Source organism: Lonchura striata, chromosome Z (genome assembly GCF_050655825.1).
Source record: "Lonchura striata isolate lonStrDom1 chromosome Z, ASM5065582v1, whole genome shotgun sequence".
Taxonomy (NCBI): domain Eukaryota; kingdom Metazoa; phylum Chordata; class Aves; order Passeriformes; family Estrildidae; genus Lonchura; species Lonchura striata.
The window spans coordinates 25,159,533-25,179,817 of NC_140740.1; the positions used below are offsets into that span (position 1 = coordinate 25,159,533).

A 20,285-nucleotide genomic window follows, 5' to 3' on the forward strand; every position below is an offset into this window, starting at 1 on the left:
CCCATCAGGCTATATTTGGCTTTCTTCAGCTCACTGCAGAAAGGATAATGAACCAGCTGCCAAGTCATTTATTAGGAAGTAGGGGGTTACCTCACTGCTAGATGCTTAGAGGTTCTCCTCTTTGATATTTATCCTTAGAAAGGCAGCCCTGTGCCATCTCCCTGCTATGATCAGCTTGAGGTCAGCCATCAAAACACAGACTCTGGCACAGTTTTAGAAGTTCTCTTAAAAAGATTTATAATCCTTTTAAAACCCATCTCATTCTACAGATACTCTACTGGCTGCTTTTAGTGCCACTGAACCAAATCAATCCCAATGTCTGCATTATCCTGATTCTGAAACTCTGCAGCTCTTGGGAAGTCCAGGGTCAAGAATTTCACCCCTCTGAGACCCACGCAGGCAGGAAGTCATCAGCTGACTCCTACCACAAACATGCAGCACAAAGTCAAGGCAAACTTTGCAGCATTCCACTGTTAAAACTGTATTTCATTCCAAGTTTTCATGAGCCAGCAAGGCGGACTAGAAAGGCATTGTCACATTATTAAACATGATCTACTGTTTTTTTTATTTTGAGTTCCAGCACTGTGAAAGTTCAGATAGCAACAGCTCAGATCTGGCTGATCTGGGTTAGGAAATGTGGAGCAAAGGGCTGGAAAACGGAGCCTCAAGTAATATCAAAGCAATTATGCCCACTCATTTCTTCATTCACACAGCTCTGTAGTTGACTCTATTCACCAATATAGTAAAGCAATAACATTACACTTCCAGGGATCTCTCTACAGATTTATAGATGCTGTCCAAGAACAAACTTAATTTTACAATCTGTCCACAGCACAGAAAGTTGTTTTAGACTGTACATGAAATCCAAAGATGTGCTCATGATTGCCTGAGCAGCCGGGATGGTCTAGTTACTGGTAAGCTGTGATTTCCAGTTAAGACTGAAACAGCACCTAAAGGAGTGAAGCATCCAGGTCTTTTGTCCTTCATGCTGCTGGTAGATACTTGTGAGAGGCGTCTGAAATAAAAAAAAATAATAATGAAATTCAGAGAGTTAAAAAATGAGATACAGGCATTGTGTGTGGAAGGCCTGGATAGTTATAGCTCTTCTGGTCCTCTAGTGGTGTGGTGGCGTTAGATCATTGCAGATGAAATCCTGTACCCTTGGAAAGTGAAAGCCAGGCTTTGCATAACAGAGATAAAACTAGAGCCATTCATGTTTAGCATACAGTCAGTATTTCCTCAGCTCTCTACATTGATCCCAGGATGCTGTGGACTTGCTGCTTTCACCTGCTCACCCACCTTCTCCTTCTCCAGGGGCAGTAAGCAACGTCTTGAGCTGGAATTCATTTATTAATATGGTGTGATTTCATTCTTACCCAACTGAAAACAGACAGTGGGAAAAGGAACTGTGCTTTGCACATTGAGATGTAGTCACTGCCACAGGACCACCTTCCCTGAACTTATATGCCAGAAATTAGTGCTGGGAGTGTGTGAAAGGAATGGCACAGAGCTCTCCATGTGCCCAAGAGGACCAGAGGCCTCCCCTGCCAGTAGCAGCAGCACCACCCACCAGCCCAGTGAACACTCAAAGAAAATGACAAGAACAATAGCAGGAAATGTCTAAGGGTGGAAACAACAAACCGAACACGGCCCAAGTTTCTGGGGGCTTCCTGATTGGCTTGATTTGCCTCAGCAGGAGCACTTGGATAACCTTGGAGCTACCTCACCAGGGCAAAACCAGTGAAGCTGTGTTTGTTCCAGTGGCTTTCTGGGACACGGGGATGTTTGGTGCCCAGCACTAACTAATAAACACTATACAAAAGCACTAAGGTAGATCAGATGGAGGAAGCAGGATCAAGACACTGCAGTCATCATACTCAGGGTGGCAGCAGCTTGATACATCTCTCATTGCTCCCAGTGTGAAATCCCTCTGTTCCCATGGGGCATGTTCCTTGCCTTGCGTCAGCCTTCACTGTGGAAAAATGAACTGTGAGTTCCTGCAAGTGAATGACAGCAGAGGACAGATTTGCAAAGCTCAGATCCAAGAAATTGTTTGTATCAAGAAACAAACAAAACAAGTTATGTATCCTACTGGGTGTTCCCCTTCCTGCTGCTCTTTTTCTGTCCTTATTGGCAAGCAGTGCAGGAGAATGGATCTGTGTATTTTTGAGGGTCATGTAATATGGGGATTTTTTAAAGGGACCTAATAAAGTTCAGTGCCTGATGCATACAGACTGTCAGCTGCACATACCATCTAGTTCCTTTGTCAAGGACTGCTGAGGGCATTTACAAGTTTAGACATTCATGACAAAAGCACAACACAAAAGGCCAGGAAAAGTATGTTCAAAAATGTCGAAGGGAGGCAGATGGGATCCCCGTCAGTCGCAGCTTTTTATAGTGGTTATGCTTTAAAAGCCACAGGAGAGTAGAATAATCCCACCATTATAAAACTTTGATTGGGTTTTTATGAATTTTCTGGGGTTCATTTTCATTTCTGTTCTCAGACTAAATTCAGCTAATCACATGGTGTACCTCAGGTCAGAATGCTAGATGCTGGGCAATGCTTTTTGCACAAACAAGTAAGCTTATAAGCCCCATTTTCCTTGATACAGCCCTTTTAAGCCACCACAACAGGAAGCAAATTGATAATCCCTTGTTTGCACCAGAAGTCTATTACAAAGTTCCATGCAGTTCTTAGTAGCAAATATGAGTCAAGTCAAACCAAAACCATGGAAATCTCACATGTACAGTGAGTATAATTAACAATACCAGCTAAGGCATCTATTAGGGATAAACATGGACTGAAGTATAATTGGACTCTATAGGCTTGGCTGAATGTATTGGATCAAGATAGGGGAATAGAGGCAAAATTATTTGCTGGACATGACAGCAAGGATGCAAATAGATAGCTATGGCCCATAATTGCTGTTTTTGCCAATCCTGCTTTCCTAGTTAATAACTGCAACATCTTTTCATTGCCATATGAAAGACTCATTTGCATGTGCTTCTGTACTGTTAAATGTTAAACATGGTGGGGGCAGGGAGGGATTCCAAACAGCCCAATGGGAATTCTTCTAGGAGTGTAGTCCTGATTCCCAGCAACAGAAAACACACTGCCACTGACTTTGGATGGAGGTAGTGCTCTGTCTAAACACAAAAAAAAAGATTCAGCAGAAGTTTGAGTGGAAATAACCTCTGCAGGAATTTAAGGAAGAAAAGGAGGGGAAGGGAGAGAAAGGGAAGGAGCCTGTACTAGGAAAAGGTTTGTCTTTTGCTCTAGGTGTGCTCTTGAGTTCTGCCAGGCACAACTCTTGAACTGTGCTCTTTGCCCCTGCCCTTCACTGCAGCAGCCCATGGGTGACTGAGAAGCATGACTCTCTGCAAGAATTGCTGTGCATGACCCTCATGAGCTCCCTGCAAAGAACAGATGGGAGCACAGAGAGCACCTCTCCAAGTCTCACAGGCAGACAAGACAGATAGTTGAGGAAAAAGTTGCAGGGACCTGAGGTCGAGACAGAAGACAACATACCATCTTCAGTCCTAGCTAACAATGTTTCCTTTAAAACCAGTCTCCCATGTGTTTTGCTTTTCAATACAGCACTACCTGCACTCTGAGCTTGCAGAATTTTATGACATTTCTGCTGTAGCCTCTTCAGGAGAATGTCCCTAAGCACCATAGCTACATGTCTTTTGAACTCTTGCAGGAGCAGTGCATGCAGCACTTCTGTGGTCAGCCTGTTCCAAGGCTTGGCAGCCCTTTTGGTGAAGAATGTTCTCCCTAATATTTCTCCTAATAAGGATAAAAATATGTTAAGAATAAAATATTTTGACAATATTTTCCCTAATCCTCTGGCACAATATGGGGACATTTCTTGCCTTGTAACTTGCTACCTGGAAGAAAAACTGATCTCTAACATCCCTTCAGGTAGTTGTGTAGAGCAGTGAGATCTCCCCTGAGCCTCCTTCTAGAGTCTTCCCCAGCTTTGTTGCCCTTCTCTGGACGTGCTCCAGAAACTGGATGCCTTTCTTGGAGTGAGAGGCTCAAAACTCAGCACAAGACTCGATGTGTGGCCTTATCAGTGTCAACGAGAAGGGGAGAGCCACTGCCCTGGGCCTGCTGGCCATGCTATTCTTGATACAGGCCAGGATGCCATTAGCAGCCTTGGCTCTCTGGGCACACCACTGGCTCATGTTCAGGTGGCTGTTGACCAGGTGGGCTCTGATGGGAGGTTGACCAGCACTCCCAGTTAATTTTATGCAGGGCATCTTTGTCTTGCTTGTGTTCTGTTGTGAGCACCCCATGAGCCCTAGCAGCTCATTTCTCATCTGATACTGTAAATCAGAGACAAAAGGCATATCCCCAGTTTGTACATAGGAGGCTGGAATCTCTTCAGAGAAAATACTCTAAGTCTAGTTTTTCTGTTTAGTTTCCCTTCACTTAAAAAGCTGATGGAGATTTTCCAGGCCTCCTGCCTGTCCTATAAATGCTTCTAGGTAACTCAGTGTGTATCTCCAGTATACCAGTATGTATAAGATTTGCAGAAAAATATCCTCCTTCCTTGGCAGCTTGTAGTGTGGGTACTGCATTAAGGTCATGCATTCATTTTGGTTGTACGTCTGCACTAACCTTGGGTAACTGCAGCAGCTAGCACTGCTGCATGATGGAAGAATGAGCACTCAGCCATCATCCCCCAATTGCTCTCCCTCTATTTCTTGGATCTCTCCCAAGATATAAATAACACAATCGACTGTACAGCTGAACTGCTGGCATCTGTTGCTAAACCGAAATGAATTTCATGTGCATAGCTGCTACAAGCCAACAAGCTGTTTTTCACAGGGCTGGCCACACCTGTGTCACTTTTTAAGTTTCTGGGTGCGTGCTGCTGTGTACAGGGATTCTGTGCTGGGGAAAATTGTGCTTGCAACCCTCCTTCACCCAGACCACATCTTGCAACACAAAAAAATTTTATGATCAAAACCCACACTGGTGTGATAGCCCCTTGCACTCTTGTGTGTTCTTGGACATCCCAGGATATCTGTCCTGGTGCTCATCCTGCCAATTTTACTTAAAGCCATGGGAAACCAAGCAGGTTTCTGCAGGACTCAGTGTCTTTTCTGAGTCATGGTACTTTCACCTTTCAATTGCAAAGTACAGCACGTATCATCTCTCAAATGGCTGTTTTATCTTCCTTGCCTTTCTTCTGCCATCCCAGTGAGTACCAAACAATGAACCACAGAATGAACTTCTGTACTTGCAGTGTAAGTCCTATCTGTTTTCTGATGTGACAACCTGTCTGCCTAGACACAAAGATTTGCATGTCTGGTTCTATGCAGGCCAAGCATTTTATATCAGTTGTGGCTCTCACTTCGTTTGCCTTAATATTTTGTACACTGGCCTGTGAAGCTCCAGAGGCAGGAGGCCTGGATCTGGGAGGAAAGAAGAAAATGAAAGTAATGATAAAGAAGAGAGAGAAAACCTAGATTCACCAGGAAGAGCCTAAATAACCATTTTCATCTTACCAGGCTGGGCCAAGAAACCAGAACATTTCTGCCATTTGTTTAAATACAAGTGGTCCAGAGGCTGGATGAATCAGGAGCTAAATGCTACCAGGGCAGGTTAAGGTATCAGGGTGTTTACTTGACTGATCAGGGACTTGGTCAGATCTGCCAGGTTCTGTCTGGAGCCAGTTAAGGATCACAAACAGGAGCTTCCTGATACAAACAGTGTTATAAGCACACAGAGAAAATAAGTAGACTCTGCTCTTTCACCTCTTTGATCACTGGCCACTGGACTGGGTTCAGAACAGATCTTTTTTTAAACTTTTTTCCCCCTCCATTCCCAAAGGAAGGTCTAGCCATGTACTCCTCTGCTCTAAGGGCAAGCATCCAAGGCATAGTGATTCACTGATTTCCAGGCAGTGGTCTGCCATCTCCTGAGCCAGTTGGAAGCTTTTAAGGTTGCAGTCTCACCCAGGCTGGAGACATCTCCCATTTGAAGAATACTGGAAGAACTGTGCTTAGAAAGATTTACACAAGTAAAAGTCCAAAAACAAATGTGGGCTATAAGTGCCATGAGGGCAAAAATTTTGTGTTACAGTGATATAAGGAAATATCTAGGCTGAGGTAATATTTTAAGAAGAGAAAACACAGCTCATGAAAAAGTAGTTTCAGTTAGAGGAAGAGTCACAACAGAGTGCTGAAGGCTCCCATATTTGAGAGATTTAATGCTTTATCAGGCAAACCTGATAGGCAAAACTTAATATGCAAACATTGTTGATTTGGCAAGGATAGGGCTCCATTGTTTAACTTCTTCAATTCCAGGCCAAAAATTTACATTATATTAGGTCTTCTACATCCAGAGCAGGCAACACTGTAGTAGTTAAATCAAAGTAATGGTTGTTGTGTTTTCCACCTCATCCTGCTTAGCTCAAGAAGTCCTGTGGCCAATTCTTGACTTGGTCACCTTGGTTTGTCTAGCATGAATTAACCTCATCCTACACCAAGCAGATGCAGAATATCATTATCCTGCTCTTTCTGTGTATGTCTGTATACACATTTACTTCAGATAGCAAAGTGAATTGTGGAGTTCTACTTCTCAAGTTCCTCAGACAGTAGTGGGATGCAGCTTTTTCTGTGTGGAGGGTTTCTCTTCTCATGTGTCCAGAAAAATTGATGTGGACTACCAGAGCCTGAATCTCATGCCTGAATCATGCCTGAATCTCATATCCAAGCACTGGATGGCAATGAGGGATTCCCAGTTTTTCAAGTCATGGAGGTTTTGCCTTTTCAAAGATATTAATTAAGTTTGCAGCTCTTGAATTTCAACTGTACTCTGTAAACAACAGTCTGTTCAAAACGTACAGAGAGAGTGTAGAGATCAGTTTCTTCCATGAAGCACTGTTATCCATAAACTTGGTGTTTAATTCTCTATTCAGTAAATATCAGGGGTTTGTTGCAATGTACTACTTGTAACTCTGCCATTTTAATAGCACCTGTAACACCTCACGATGCTCAGCTCTGAGAGACCTGATACTGATTACTGTCTTATTTGTGGGCTTTATATCAATTTGATTTATAGTATCAGTCAAGCAGTAGCAAAACAATCAGTTAAAGCTGAACCATCCCCCACTCCACGTATGCATCCGTCACCTTTCCCCTTCAAGTGTTTACTGTGATTAGGTCTTTCCTGTTTTTCTCTTCAGTTCTGAATACTCATATACTTCCCTTGTTAGTCCTGAAGAATGTTCTTTTTTCCCACTGACATGCCAGTGTGTATGCTGCAGACATATTTTTTATTACATTTCTGTTTTCACTGCAGAAATTGCATTATTTCTCAGGTACAACCCCATATGCACAATTCACACGGGTTAAAGAAACTGATCCGTAAACGTGCAGCTGTTCTCCCTGTTTATAATGATGTTACCTTCCTACCCTGAAAAACAAAACACTGCTAAGCCAAATGTAGTTATCTCTAGAAGTCTGCTAGAGTTAATTAGCTGGATAGAGAAGGCTGTTTTCTTCAGACGTAGTTCTGCTGACTTAGGATTTGTGTGTTCAAACCAGTGTGACTGTACTTCAGCATCTGCATTCACTCTGTGAATGCCCTGCAGGACCCTACTCAGGGTCTCTCCTAGGGATGAGGAAAGGCATCTTGGGCCAAAACAGCCTCTCCTTTTAAGTGAAGAGGAAAATGATAGGCCAAGTTTGTGGATTTCAGCATCTCAGTGGGGGAAACAGAAGAAACAGAGGAAATCCTTCACCTGAGAAAGTACATTCAGCACCTTCAGAGCACAAAGCAGAATCCTGTATCCAAGTACAATATTTGCTGGGGTACCGAGTGCTAAATGTAAATGCACATGTACACATACCACAGTTCCAAACCTTGCTTTCTGCCTCTTCACCTCTTAGATCTCCCTGCTTAACTCCCCTTATTATCACCTAAAACACAGTATTCTGTCCTACCTAACAGCTCCTGTGGTCCATATCCCTGCATCTCTTCAGGAGAATTCATGTGCTGTTTCTGCCTCTGGTCTTCTCAGAAGCTTCACTGTCTGCCTTGTCCGCACTCATATAGTGCCCAGTTAGGTCAAAATCCCACCAAAACCACAGAGCAGGCTTCCTTTATCAGGTCTGGTACATCTCCTTCCCCTGCAGTACTGTAAGGTTCTGGCCTGAATTTTGTAGGTCTTGGCAGCAACAGGGTCTAAAAGAAAAGGCCTGTAAGTAGCTTTATAATATATTTTCCCCCCATCATTCAGGAGTTTCAAGACCCAACTGGAAGAAGCCATGATCACTGGCCTGATCACAGCTGGCTCTGTTGTGAACAGGAGGTTGGGCTAGAGACATCCCAAAGTCATTTCCAGCTGTTATTATCCTAGAAGCCTGTATTCTTACTAACTGAGGAATCTGGGTCACCCAAATGACAACAAAATGCTGTCCAAAATACAGCATCCTTTTAGCTGTGTATGGTTCCTTCCTCTTCAAAGCAGGGCAGCACTGTTAGTATGAGATGGAAAGTCACTCGGCTCCTAGCTTATACAAACAGCCTACCCTGAAAATCCTCTTACACTCTTGGATGCTTATAGCAGCCATCCATTAGAGAAAGCTGCAGGACAGACAAGCAGCAAGGCAGGTTTGGCTTTCTGAGTGACAAAATTTCCCATCTGTTTTTGTGGTATTTAGGAAAATAGGACTTTAATACAATCACAGAAACAAAACCCTTGTCCATGCCACAGCAACCCAAGATCCTCTGAGCCTGTTTTCTTCTTATAGAAACAGTTTAGCAAATCTCAATGATCAAGTAGTTGCCTGGGCCAGTGAAGCAGAAATAGTAACAGTCTGCTTTATCTTCTGCCTTATCTGAATCTGCATTTTCTCTCTTACTTTTCTTCCCTAAAACACTTCAGATATTGTAGTTGTTTATATAACTGACTATCTTTCAAAGGCCAGCCCAAAATCTGCTAAGAAGTCTGCTGAGGAAGAAGGGAATTACAGGGTTTCCTTGCCAGGTGTCAAATGACTTTTCAAACTGGGCTAGAAGAAAAGGACATTCTTTGATATTTAACGGGTTGACACAGAAATAATGTAAGGCCTTTGTATATATATGTATGTGTACATGTGCACTCTGAATGAACTTATTACTGTTTAAGAGATTATACATGTTGCTCAAAACAGATGCTAGTGCATTTATTTTTCAGACCAAATTTACATGACTCTTTTGTGTGTTGCTATCAAAAAATCAGGCACTTCTCTTTACCATTGAGCAATTCTGATTATGTGAAACAAACTAACTCATGCAAAAGAACCTTCAATTTGCATGATTTAAATTTTTGCATTGCTGAACCATAAGTAAAAAGACAGCCCAAATAAGTGGTGAGGGTTCTACATCCAAATTTTCCAGAGAGACCTGTGGTACCCAAGTGGTTTACTAAAGAATATACACAACAGTTCACGCAGAAACTCTGATCTGAGTATTTACACTGCCTCAGCAGAGGTGCCTCAACCCTTAGGCCGAGAGAGCACAAATTAGAGTGATATAAATTTAGCAGCAATGTAAAAAGCAACCTCCTGTGGATATCGATGTCTGGTATATGACCCCTGAGCTATGTAACAGGTATATTCTAGTGAATGATCTGCATTTTTCCTACCATTTTTCTGCATTGTATGTAGAGCCTGGGGTGACTCTCAGTCTACCTATACTGATTTCAGTGAGGAAAAGGCAACTGCCTCGATACGATGAGTTTTGTGCATCCTTCAGTGTCACACAGAAGTTCTCTAACTACTTCATCCATGTTTCTAAATCCTGGTGGCTCTGTCTCCATCCTTATCATCTTCAGCAAATTGTTGTCAGTATCACTTCTAAAAGAAAGTAAAGAAGGGATTCAGAAGAAAAAAACAAAAACACTGAGAACAAAAATCAGAACAACTAGATATCTTGTCAAAACAGTGTAATGTAATATCTCATCTGCCCAGCTCATGTTAATGGTGAGGGTTGGCTGGCACAAAGCAACTGAGGAAGTGAACCAGGAGGTGTAAAACCAAAAGAGCAAGCAGTCAGAAAGTAAGGAAATATAGATCGAATCAGTTGCTATCTGTGCATGTCCAAGTGCACATGTGCATTTGTTAGAAGCAAACTTTCTCTGCAAGACCAAACAATTAATGACCTTCTCCAATCTGAGCTGGTATATGAAACATAAGTGACTTGTGATGACCCCCAAAGGGCAGGGAATTTACTTGCTTATAGCCATGCATCAAACGAGTTGCCTCATATACTCAGTTATCATTGTCATAAACTACTAACTAATGTCCAGTTCATTTAAAAAAAAAAAAAAAAAGGCTTCTTTCCTCTCCCTATATTTCATTATTGCTGACTTCTACACACTCCCATTTTTCAGTTTCTTTCCACATAAAATAGCAAGCAAAATGTACTAGTTTACAGATATATGCATCCTGAAAATATCAGTCCTGAATATGCTTAGAGACTCACTGGGAAAGAAGTGAAATATACCAGTAAACCCTGACTTACCCAGCCACACAATATATTTTCACCAGACAGCACAGCAGAATATTTCAGATGTCTTTTGTACCTTTACAAATGTATGTGAATCTACAAATCATTCCAAGGGATAGAGAAGGAAAAAGTGTTGCCTAGCTGGGGATTTCTAAGTTCTTTAATTTATCAAGAGTGTGGCAAATGCCTGACCTGAGTGACAAATTAATTTTTCACATCACTAGTCATTTTTTAAAATTGAGATAGAAAAGTCAATATAGAAGAGGATATTTTGAAAAATTTCTTCCTGAATTACATCATGAGGGGGAATAGTCATCTTGGATCAAACTGTTCCATTGCAGTAGAACAAAAAACTTAGTTATTTTTTTTTATCTATTATGTTTTGTATTATTTTGGAGGAAAGAGTAAATGGATTGAAGCATTACTTTCCAACAGTTCATTTTAAAATTATTGCAATTAATCCTTTCAACTTAGTGATTGAGGGTATTACCTTCAATGGCAGTTCAACAAATCACCATGAATCCGCGACTATTAAGTATTCACACACTTTAGGAGAGTAAAATCTGTTTTTTTCCATCTGCAACAACTTAAGCCTCTAATACTTTTCCCTCCCTCTAATGAAAAGCATTATCAGTAAGGGCCACAAATCTTTCATCATCATACAATTAAAAAGTGGGGAAAAATTTGCCAGGTGGGTGCCTAAAGTTAGACTCTTGCATCTATATTTGAACACAAGAATTTCATAAGAAACTCAGCTTGTCAGATCTGTCAAAGAAGCAGTTCCTCCTTAACTCCTCCCTACATCACCTTGTCCCTGCTCTCTGCCTTGTGATTCAGCAAGCATTAGTGGAGTCCTGAGCTGATCAAGGCTGGAAAGGAGCAAAAATGTTAAAATTGAACCACCAGCATGTGGATCAGTGTCCTTATCCTTCATTTGACAAGTGACAGAAAGGCAGTGGTCACATTCAAGGAAATATGGTTCAGCAAGCTATGAGCAGCTGCAGATTGTTTGGTAGACAAAGGAAGTTTTAGGTAACTGCCCCTGTCCAAATGTATTAATCTTGGCTTATTTTACAGATCTTTTTTTTCAAAAGTGAGAAAACAAACACAGTGGTGCACATAAAAGGAGGAGAATGGGGAGAAAGAGGGAATATTCCTGCATTTGCATAAATCCTGTCAATTAAAGGAGGTTTGAGTTAAAGTAATGGAGAATCTAAGCTCTATAAAAGTGTGTTCCAAATCATAAATCAACTCATCTTAAGGTGTGAGATCTCAGCCATTAGGTCTTGACAAGACAAATGAGAGTGCTGAGTGTTTACTGCCTAGTAGAGTAAATTTATTTTCTAAACAGTCTATGTATTTTATTAGCCAAAGTCTCTGGGGACCCCAGTGTCACGCAGTAACAGTAGAAAGCACAGATAACTATCCCAAAGGAGAGTGGGAAATGTATGGGTTCAAGAGAAGCTTCTATCACAACTGGTTGACTGCCATCTTTCTAAAACTATTTCCAGTTTTATTGTCTGAAGTATAGAAACATTAGAATACATTTGTTACTTACTACATATTCATAGTTACATCCTGCACTGTGATTTCTAAAATGAAAGAAAAAATCAGAGATGTTATAGAATTGGAATGAAGTGATACTGAAGTATATTTTTAGTTAATCTGTATATGCTTTTGCAGAAGTGTAAATAAATGTTTGTTTCACAAATAATTCATGGGCCCTCCACGTATTAGGAAATCAGTTGTGAATAATAAAAGACAAAATTGTTTCTGATGACATTTGAAATTCTAGGAAATACATTTGTATATCTAGGAAATGCTCTCTCATTGAACTGATTTTTACATTTTATTTTTGTGTGTATGTGCATTTCTGTATGTCTTCCACAGACTGGAACAAGAAATACAGAAATTAGAAAGTGAAGAATCACAAATATCTGCCAAAGAACAAATAATTTTGGAGAAACTAAAGGAGACTGAGAAATCCTTTGACAACTTGCAAAAGGTATTAAAAAAAAAGAAGACACTTGGGTGCAGATTGAAACCAAAGTGTACTCTTAGCTCCATTTGGGAGGTCACGCACTTAAGGAAAGAGTGAGGGTAGTTTCAGAGCACCTAGCTTAAACCAGTATAAGCAAGACTAGAAAAGACACAGTGGCATCAGGTCTATTCTGGTTGGGTTTGTTGGGTTTTCCCTTCCATCCCAGCCTTTTTTGGAGAGGGATTTCAGAGGCTATCTCCTATTGGCAGGGGGAAAGCACACAAGGTTTAAGGGGGCTTTCAGCCCCCCTTAAGGATCCTGAGAGTATGTAAAACTTCCCTGCTCTCATGCCATCCTTACGTAGTAGCATTTGTTACAAATGCCACTTCATAACATTACAACCTGCAACAAAAAGCAGAGCTCTTAATCTAGTTGCACCATGTCCCACTCCCCCAGTCTATGATGGCACCTAAATCCAAGGAGCAACAATCACAGACACCCATTAACATTTCCAAAGAACCATAAAAGCAAGTCTAGCATAAATATCAAGATGTAAAACAAATTAAACCTGAAATATTAAAGGTTTAACCAATCATTTTATTTTTTTCCCTTCACAGAGTTTCTCCCACCAGGATGGTGGTAAGTGCCTTTTTATTATTGTATAACTTTGGGTTTAATATGAGTTGTTACTATAGTTTTGTTGCAAAGGGTTAAAAAGTGGGTTTCTTTCCTTCATTGTGTGTTTCTGATTTCTTGCTAGAACCATTACCTTTTTCTTTGATATTTCTATAATCCAAGCACAAATGTCACTGTTGTGGTAAAACAGTATTGCATTGGCAGAGTTCCACCTCTTATACTCACACAAAGGGAAAGAACAGCATGAATAACTTAAAGCAGACATCATACAATTTCTGTGTTATTGACCCCTTTCACCATGTAATAGCTCTGCACTGCAGACTCCTTCTCACCTCTCTGTGGTCAGTCTTCTCCGTTGTATGTGCTCATGCTCTGTTCATAACCAGCTAAGTTCTATGAGGACTATTCCTAATACAGAGGAACAACTATTAAAAACAGATTTCACTGATGAACAATATTCTCCATATGATGATTCTTGCAGAAGGAAAACCTCACTTGGTTGGAGGAGGATGTAGTGATCCCTAGCTTATTAACTCAACGTCATGCAAAGTGTGATCTATACAAAGTGTGAGCTTTAGGTGTCTGAATGAATAAATAATATGCACAATTCCAGGAAGCTGGAGAGACCCTTGTAGGGTCCTTAGGCTCCTTAGGACCCTGGAAGGATGTCATGCTAAGGCACTTGCAGATAAATGTGAGTACCAAATACTCATTCTCAGTACATGTCTTTGAAGTGACAAAATAATGAGGTTAAGACTACCTCCTCCAGCTGCTGTCACTGTGTTGTGACTGTAGATGAGGAACATGTAGGATGATCCCAACATGAAAACAATGGGATCCAATGGAAGTTACTATGTAGCATTTGAGTTGACTTGGACCTGTCTTTTCCAGGTGATTAAAATTACTAACTAAAAAGGGCATTTTTTAAGTCAAATACCTAGTTCAGAATTTTTCATTCCTACTAAGAATATAATCCAAGTTTTTTATTAAATGCTATTGTCAAAAAAAAAAAAAAAAAAAAAAAAATCCCAGATAGTATGGTCCTTTGTACGGACTTAGTCTTCCTTCTCTCTGGAGGATTTGAATTTGGTTACTGCAAAGTGGTAATTGAAAATATTTTGTACCTATGCAGAGTTATTAGTTTCTTAAGTAGGAACTGTGCCTCCTCTCCTCTCCTCTCCTCTCCTCTCCTCTCCTCTCCTCTCCTCTCCTCTCCTCTCCTCTCCTCTCCTCTCCTCTCCTCTCCTCTCCTCTCCTCTCCTCTCCTCTCCTCTCCTCTCCTCTCCTCTCCTCTCCTCTCCTCTCCTCTCCTCTCCTCTCCTCTCCTCTCCTCTCCTCTCCTCTCCTCTCCTCTCCTCTCCTCTCCTCTCCTCTCCTCTCCTCTCCTCTCCTCTCCTCTCCTCTCCTCTCCTCTCCTCTCCTCTCCTCTCCTCTCCTCTGAAAAAAGGTAGGAGCCACTGGACAACACAGGAATGCCGCATAAAACACGGACACAAACCAACAACAACCTGTCTGGGCAATTTCTTCAGCTGCTGTCACTTCATGAATGACTCCCATGTCCATACATCCCATGTTTCTTTGTTCTTTGTCCCTTTTTTGTAAATGCAGTGACAGTACAAAAATTTTTTAATCTCACCTTTGTGTTCCTGTGCATAATTATGTGGTGACAGATATTTTGAGTGTGCAGGAAGCACTACTAGAAGATGTTCAGAGCCCAGAGGGGTCCAAGCAAAGGCTATAAGGAAAGGGGAGAATGAGAAGTGCTGGTGAGCACCAGTGACTAATCAGATGATGCTCTGTGTCCTTCAATGTTTTCATAAAAAATAAAAAAATAAAAAAAAAAATTTAAAAAAGCTATGTTTGGCAGTGAGAATCTCTGAGCTTGAAATTATCCAGGCACAATTAACACAAATTCCACATTTTTCAGGGTACAAACACACTGCCTTCATAAATCACTGTGTAAGAGAAAGTAGAGCAGAAATGCTGAGGCTAGGAGCTGCGGCCCTGTCACCTTCAGTTGTGACTGCCATCTCTGTGGTGGCTTACAGCTCTATTAAAAAAAGTCTGAGATTATGCCAGGCATTGCATCATTTGTTGGTTCTCATGTCGGAAGTCAAAACCAAGCATGCTGCAGTGCTATGCTGCATGCACATCATGAACAAATGGAGAGAGCTCTTGCTCCATGTGTGTATGTTTATTTCTCAATGTATATATAAAATAAAAGGCACATGAAGATCTGATGTAACTCCCTTATCTGACGAATTTGCCTCAGAGGTAAGTGCATCCCCTGCAATATTTGGCGGTTTGTGTGCAAATTATTTGCTACCACTTCAGCCAACATACAGATGCCACAATTACAGTAATTGGACAGTTTGCACAAACCTCTGTTTGAATTTTGCATGTATTAGCATATATTTGGCCAAGAAGTGGTCTAGAAAATATGACCTGAATTATTTAGTACCCAGAATATTGTTTAGAGACTCTTCTGGATTTCTGTCCTCTGATCTTGACAAACTGTGCGACCCAAGAGCAAAACAAACAAGTATGCCCTCAGAGGAGTCAAGTATAGCTCTTTAAAGAATTCTTCCCACATGTCCGGTAAAAATTCATCAGAAATTGACTTTCAGTTGTAGGCTTTTGATAACTTTTAAATTCAGTCTCCATCTAGAGCTGCCACAATTACAGCACCTCTAGCTACCTGAGTAAAACCCATTTATCACCACCCTTGGAGTGTGACATGAGTCAGCTTCCTACCTATCATACACATAAATCTTGGCCAGGAGAATAGTGTGGGAAACAGTGCCAAAAGCTTTGCTGAAGTCTAAATAAACATCATCCACTGCTGTCCCCATGTCAATGGAAGATGTTTTTACTGTATTTTACTGTAGAAGGTGATTAATTTAATCTGACATTATTTGTCCTTGGTAAATCCATGATGGCTTGTCCCAGTCATCTGTATTGTTTGGTTTGTAATGGTTTCTAGAAGGACTCATTCTGTCACTTGCCATGGGGACAAAGTAAGACCATTGTGCCTCCAGTTTCCTGGGTCCTCTTTTGGTCCATTCCTGTGGTATGACATTTTTGCCTCTTCTAGTCATCAAGGACATCCACTGAACAGTGTATATTTCAAATATTAGAGACAGTCTCCTTACAAAAATGTCAGGCATTTTCTTAATGCTCTAGGATGTGGACGTATGCATTTATGGACAAAAAAGGAGAAAACTGCCTTGTTACCATTGTTAGTGAGTAGCTTTCCTGAACTACTTAAGCAGTGGTCTTGTGTCTTTCCTTCTGCTTACTGCTCACAAATACTGAAGAACCCTTTCTTCCTGACATGTTTTGCCAACTTTAGTCCTAGCTCATCCTTAGCCTTCCTGACTGCATCTCCGCATGCCCCTAGCAAGGTGCTTGTAGTGCCCAGTGGCTAACTGGCTGCCTTTCCACAACCAGTACGTTACCTTTTCTTCTTTTAATTACACCTAACACTTCATTGTTATGCCAGGGAAATCTTTTGTTTAGATTTCTTCCTTTGCTTTTGTAAAGAATAGATCATTCTTGTGATTTCAGTAGGCACTTTCAAATAGCACTCACAAACTCCTTTGACTTTCTTGGATGTTTAGAATGGAAACTCCCAAAGCTAGGCTCTTGGCATATTAAAAATGTCTCTTCCAGAGTTTAAGGTCTTCCTACTACTGTCTTCAGTGTTCTAAGCAGAACCTTAAACTCCACAATGTTTGCTCACTGTATCCAAAGTGTCTTTTGTTACCAGTGGAAGTCAAATAAATATTCTTGGTTTGCAAGCAGTAAATCCAGCAATGTGCTACTCCTAGTCAGCATGTCCAGCATCTATGGGAACAGGGAGTCCCTAAGACATTCCACAGACCTGACGGATGGCATGTGCAGTTTTGGTTGTTTTTTTTCCCAACCAGTATGGGGGTAATTGAAGCCACTCATGAAGACTGGGCTCAGTTGGCCCAAGACTTCACTGGGTAGCCACAGTAAGGTTTTGTTGGCTTCATCCTGACAGGAAGGTCAGTGCATAACACCCTCCTTAGTGATGAGCCCACTAATCATGATCCTAAGGCATTAGTTAAATAGAAATGGCATGTTTTCCACAGCTCTCCTCTATATATACAAATATCTGTAACATAAAGTGCAACTCCACTTCCTCTTCTTCCTTTCTTATCTTTCTGAAAATATTTGTAGCCATCCATTGTAATCTCCTCATCACGTGAGTTTTCCCACCAAGTTTCTGTGATTCTTCAGGTATCTCTCACACTCTCACACATGGTTCTAGTTCCTCCTGCTTGTTACATATATTGGTATACATGCACTTGAGATGGCTCCCTGTAGGCATCTTGCCTTCAGAAAGGGCTGGTTCAGCATTTCTCACTGCTCTGATAGATGAACTCATCCACCATGTTGTTTATGGATGTACAAGTGTCAGCTGTGGACCCTAACCCCCAAGCTTGTTTAAGGCACGATTCAGTAAGTCAGAGCCAGACTATTCAACTTCCAGCAAAAGCCTCCACTGATGTTCTTACAAACATGGTGGGAGGGCCAAAACCACTGTTCTTCTTGATGCAGTCCCATGCAGTCCCAAAGAGCTTTGTAGGTGGAAAAGCCCTGCCCTGGGAGTCAGTATTTGCAGAAGACCTGCCATTAATTTTAGTGGTATGGGACTTTTTAAAGAGACTCCATCCCTTGAAAAATTAGCTCTCCATGTGGGAGCTATTCTGCGCAGCTCTGAAGGTTTAGCTTTGTGTTAGCACCCTTGAAGGATCACCTTGCCCCATATGTTTTGCCAAGCACTTGTCTGTCTGTTAATCCAGAAGAGTGCCATACTTCTAAAATGCATTTTGAGGCAAGTAGTAAAAAAGACACAGAACTAGTTTTATGTCATCCTTAGATATTAGTAACTTATCAAAGACTGAGGTTAAGATATTGATGGCAGTCTGTTTAAATGTTATTTACGTTCTGTCTTCTCATGTGAACAAAGTGCTAATTTGTGTCTCATCCATTCCTTGTAAAATTATCTCTTATATCCTTCTAAAGATGCTAAATGAAAGAGAGATAAAGGGAAATGGCAGTGAGATAAAGGGAAATGAGCATATTTGCTTTGTTTGGAGTCTGGGTGGGGAAGGCAGCAACACAAGACAGGATCTGGCAGAAACAACCAACCCCAACTTGTATCCAAATATCCTATTTCTGACATGTGGCACCACCACTAGCTTCAGAAGGAAGTATAGGAGAATTGCACTGCCCTCTCAGCATTCCCTGCTCACGACAAGGACAGACTGGAGCCCTGAATCTAATTTTGAAAACATTTTATTATAATTAACATACAGAGAAGTTTCTAAACTAATTCAATACTAGCAGCATCTAACACTTACTGTCTCCTAAAGCAGGAGGCAAGGGGAAAAAGTAAACTAAGAGCTTACTAAGGTCCACAGACATCTACCACATCAAAGTGAGAGTTTCACCATCAAGCTGTACAACTGACTTTCCCTACTGCTAGATGTCAGCAATACTCAGTTCCCCTATAAGCACGGGGGTAAAAATAAAAATTTGAAAATAATTTTGCCTCCTGCAAATGCCCTTGCAGTGAGAACTGTACCCTAGCCACGCCTATTGATCCTCATGAACTGCAAAAGGAGTAAGGATGATTAGTTAAGGAGTTCAAGTCTCCATTGATTATGACATGCAACACATGTGACACATCTGTCACTCAGTCACTGGATAAGTGTGTACTGAAACTACTGTTCTGAAAGGACACTCTGTGGGATGAATAATTATTAAGCTTGTGCTATTTCCAGAAAAAAAGTGCCTTCTTTTCCTGGACCAGAAACACAGTCCCCACTTCTTTGTTCTGAGAAATTACTTCAGTTTTCAATAACAGCATACTCATTTGCTGGTGATATTTCCCAAAGCAACAGCACCAAGCATTGTACTAATTTCTCATTAGTGGCAAGTGACCCTGCAAAAGAAGGCAGCTGTTGCTGGCCAGTGCTCAGTCAGCTGTGTGTCTTAAACAATTATTTTTCCTAGGTTCTACTGCTAAAAATACAAAACTTGAGATACAGTATGCAATGAAATTATAAAAGTCCATTTGCCAAGTCTGCCATTGAAATATGAAAAAATTTACCATTTGCCTGTACAGGCTTGGGGAGTTTTTCCAATTCATCTGATACAAACTGAACGCATTTATATACTAAATTTGTGGGGGGTTTAAATGAATTTGCACTGTGCCTCTGTGCCTTACTTTTCTGACACCAGAAGGGAGGAAAGAGGACTCCTTACCTGAATTACCTACAGTGGTCTGCAGAGAGATGGAGTTTTATCCTGGGGTCTTATTTTTCTCCGTCCAGTGTCAATGGTGGCCACCACTGACTGTTATGGGAGTAAAACCATTTCAGTAATATCAGGCTCAGTTTTCCTGCCCAAAAAGCTTTGTATTAGAGGTGGCATATCATGTCCTTCCTGAGGACACTACCAGGCATAGGTATTTTTTCTGGGATGGGTGTTAGCTCATAGGGAATATGATGAAAGTATCTCCCTTAACCAGATGCAGTTAAGCACACATTTCATTTTCTCTCTCATTTCACCAGTTCCCTTTTATGGTTTTCACTGGTCAACCTCTCTCAGCTGCTTGCTGGTCAAAATCTCCCACCTTGAAGCAACAAGAGGCTTCAAGGAAGGGAGATTTTGTCTCCTACCCTCATACATGGACTAGGCACTACCAAGGCCTTGACAAATTTTACATTGAACTGGCAAAATACCCTTGGAGGAAAAAGAATGGTCTGTTTCAGACCAAATAGTATTTTATATTTAAACATAAATTTAGCCATTTCCAAACACAGCTGAAAACATTTCCAGTTGATAGGAAAGAATATAATTTTAATTATATTTTTCTTTTTTGTCTTGGTCTGGTGCCTGAACCTTAAATCAGTTATTGCACATCTCTCCTCTGAACTCTGCTCTTAGCTCAGCCACTAAATTCAAGCAGAACAATAAATGTTAGTTATATTTAACCCAGCCACAAAATATATCCAAAGAAATACTTTTTAATTTATTAATAAATCTTTTAAAGTACAGATTTAGCTTATGATAAGCAGCCATAATCTCAAATGTAAAACACGTCAATCATTTAAGATAGCT

General features: G+C 40.9%; 1 protein-coding gene across 15 annotated transcripts in view; it reads left to right on the plus strand.

Moving 5' to 3' along the window:
• PALM2AKAP2 (PALM2 and AKAP2 fusion) overlaps positions 1-20,285 on the plus strand; it is a 280,598-nt gene that overhangs the window by 105,503 nt on the left and 154,810 nt on the right. For all 15 annotated transcript variants that reach the window (XM_085567945.1, XM_085567946.1, XM_085567952.1 and 12 more), the window contains 2 exons: positions 12,401-12,515; positions 13,109-13,130. In XM_085567945.1, coding sequence (XP_085424071.1) covers positions 12,401-12,515; positions 13,109-13,130 — 137 coding nt within the window. The remainder of the gene's footprint in view (positions 1-12,400; positions 12,516-13,108; positions 13,131-20,285) is intronic.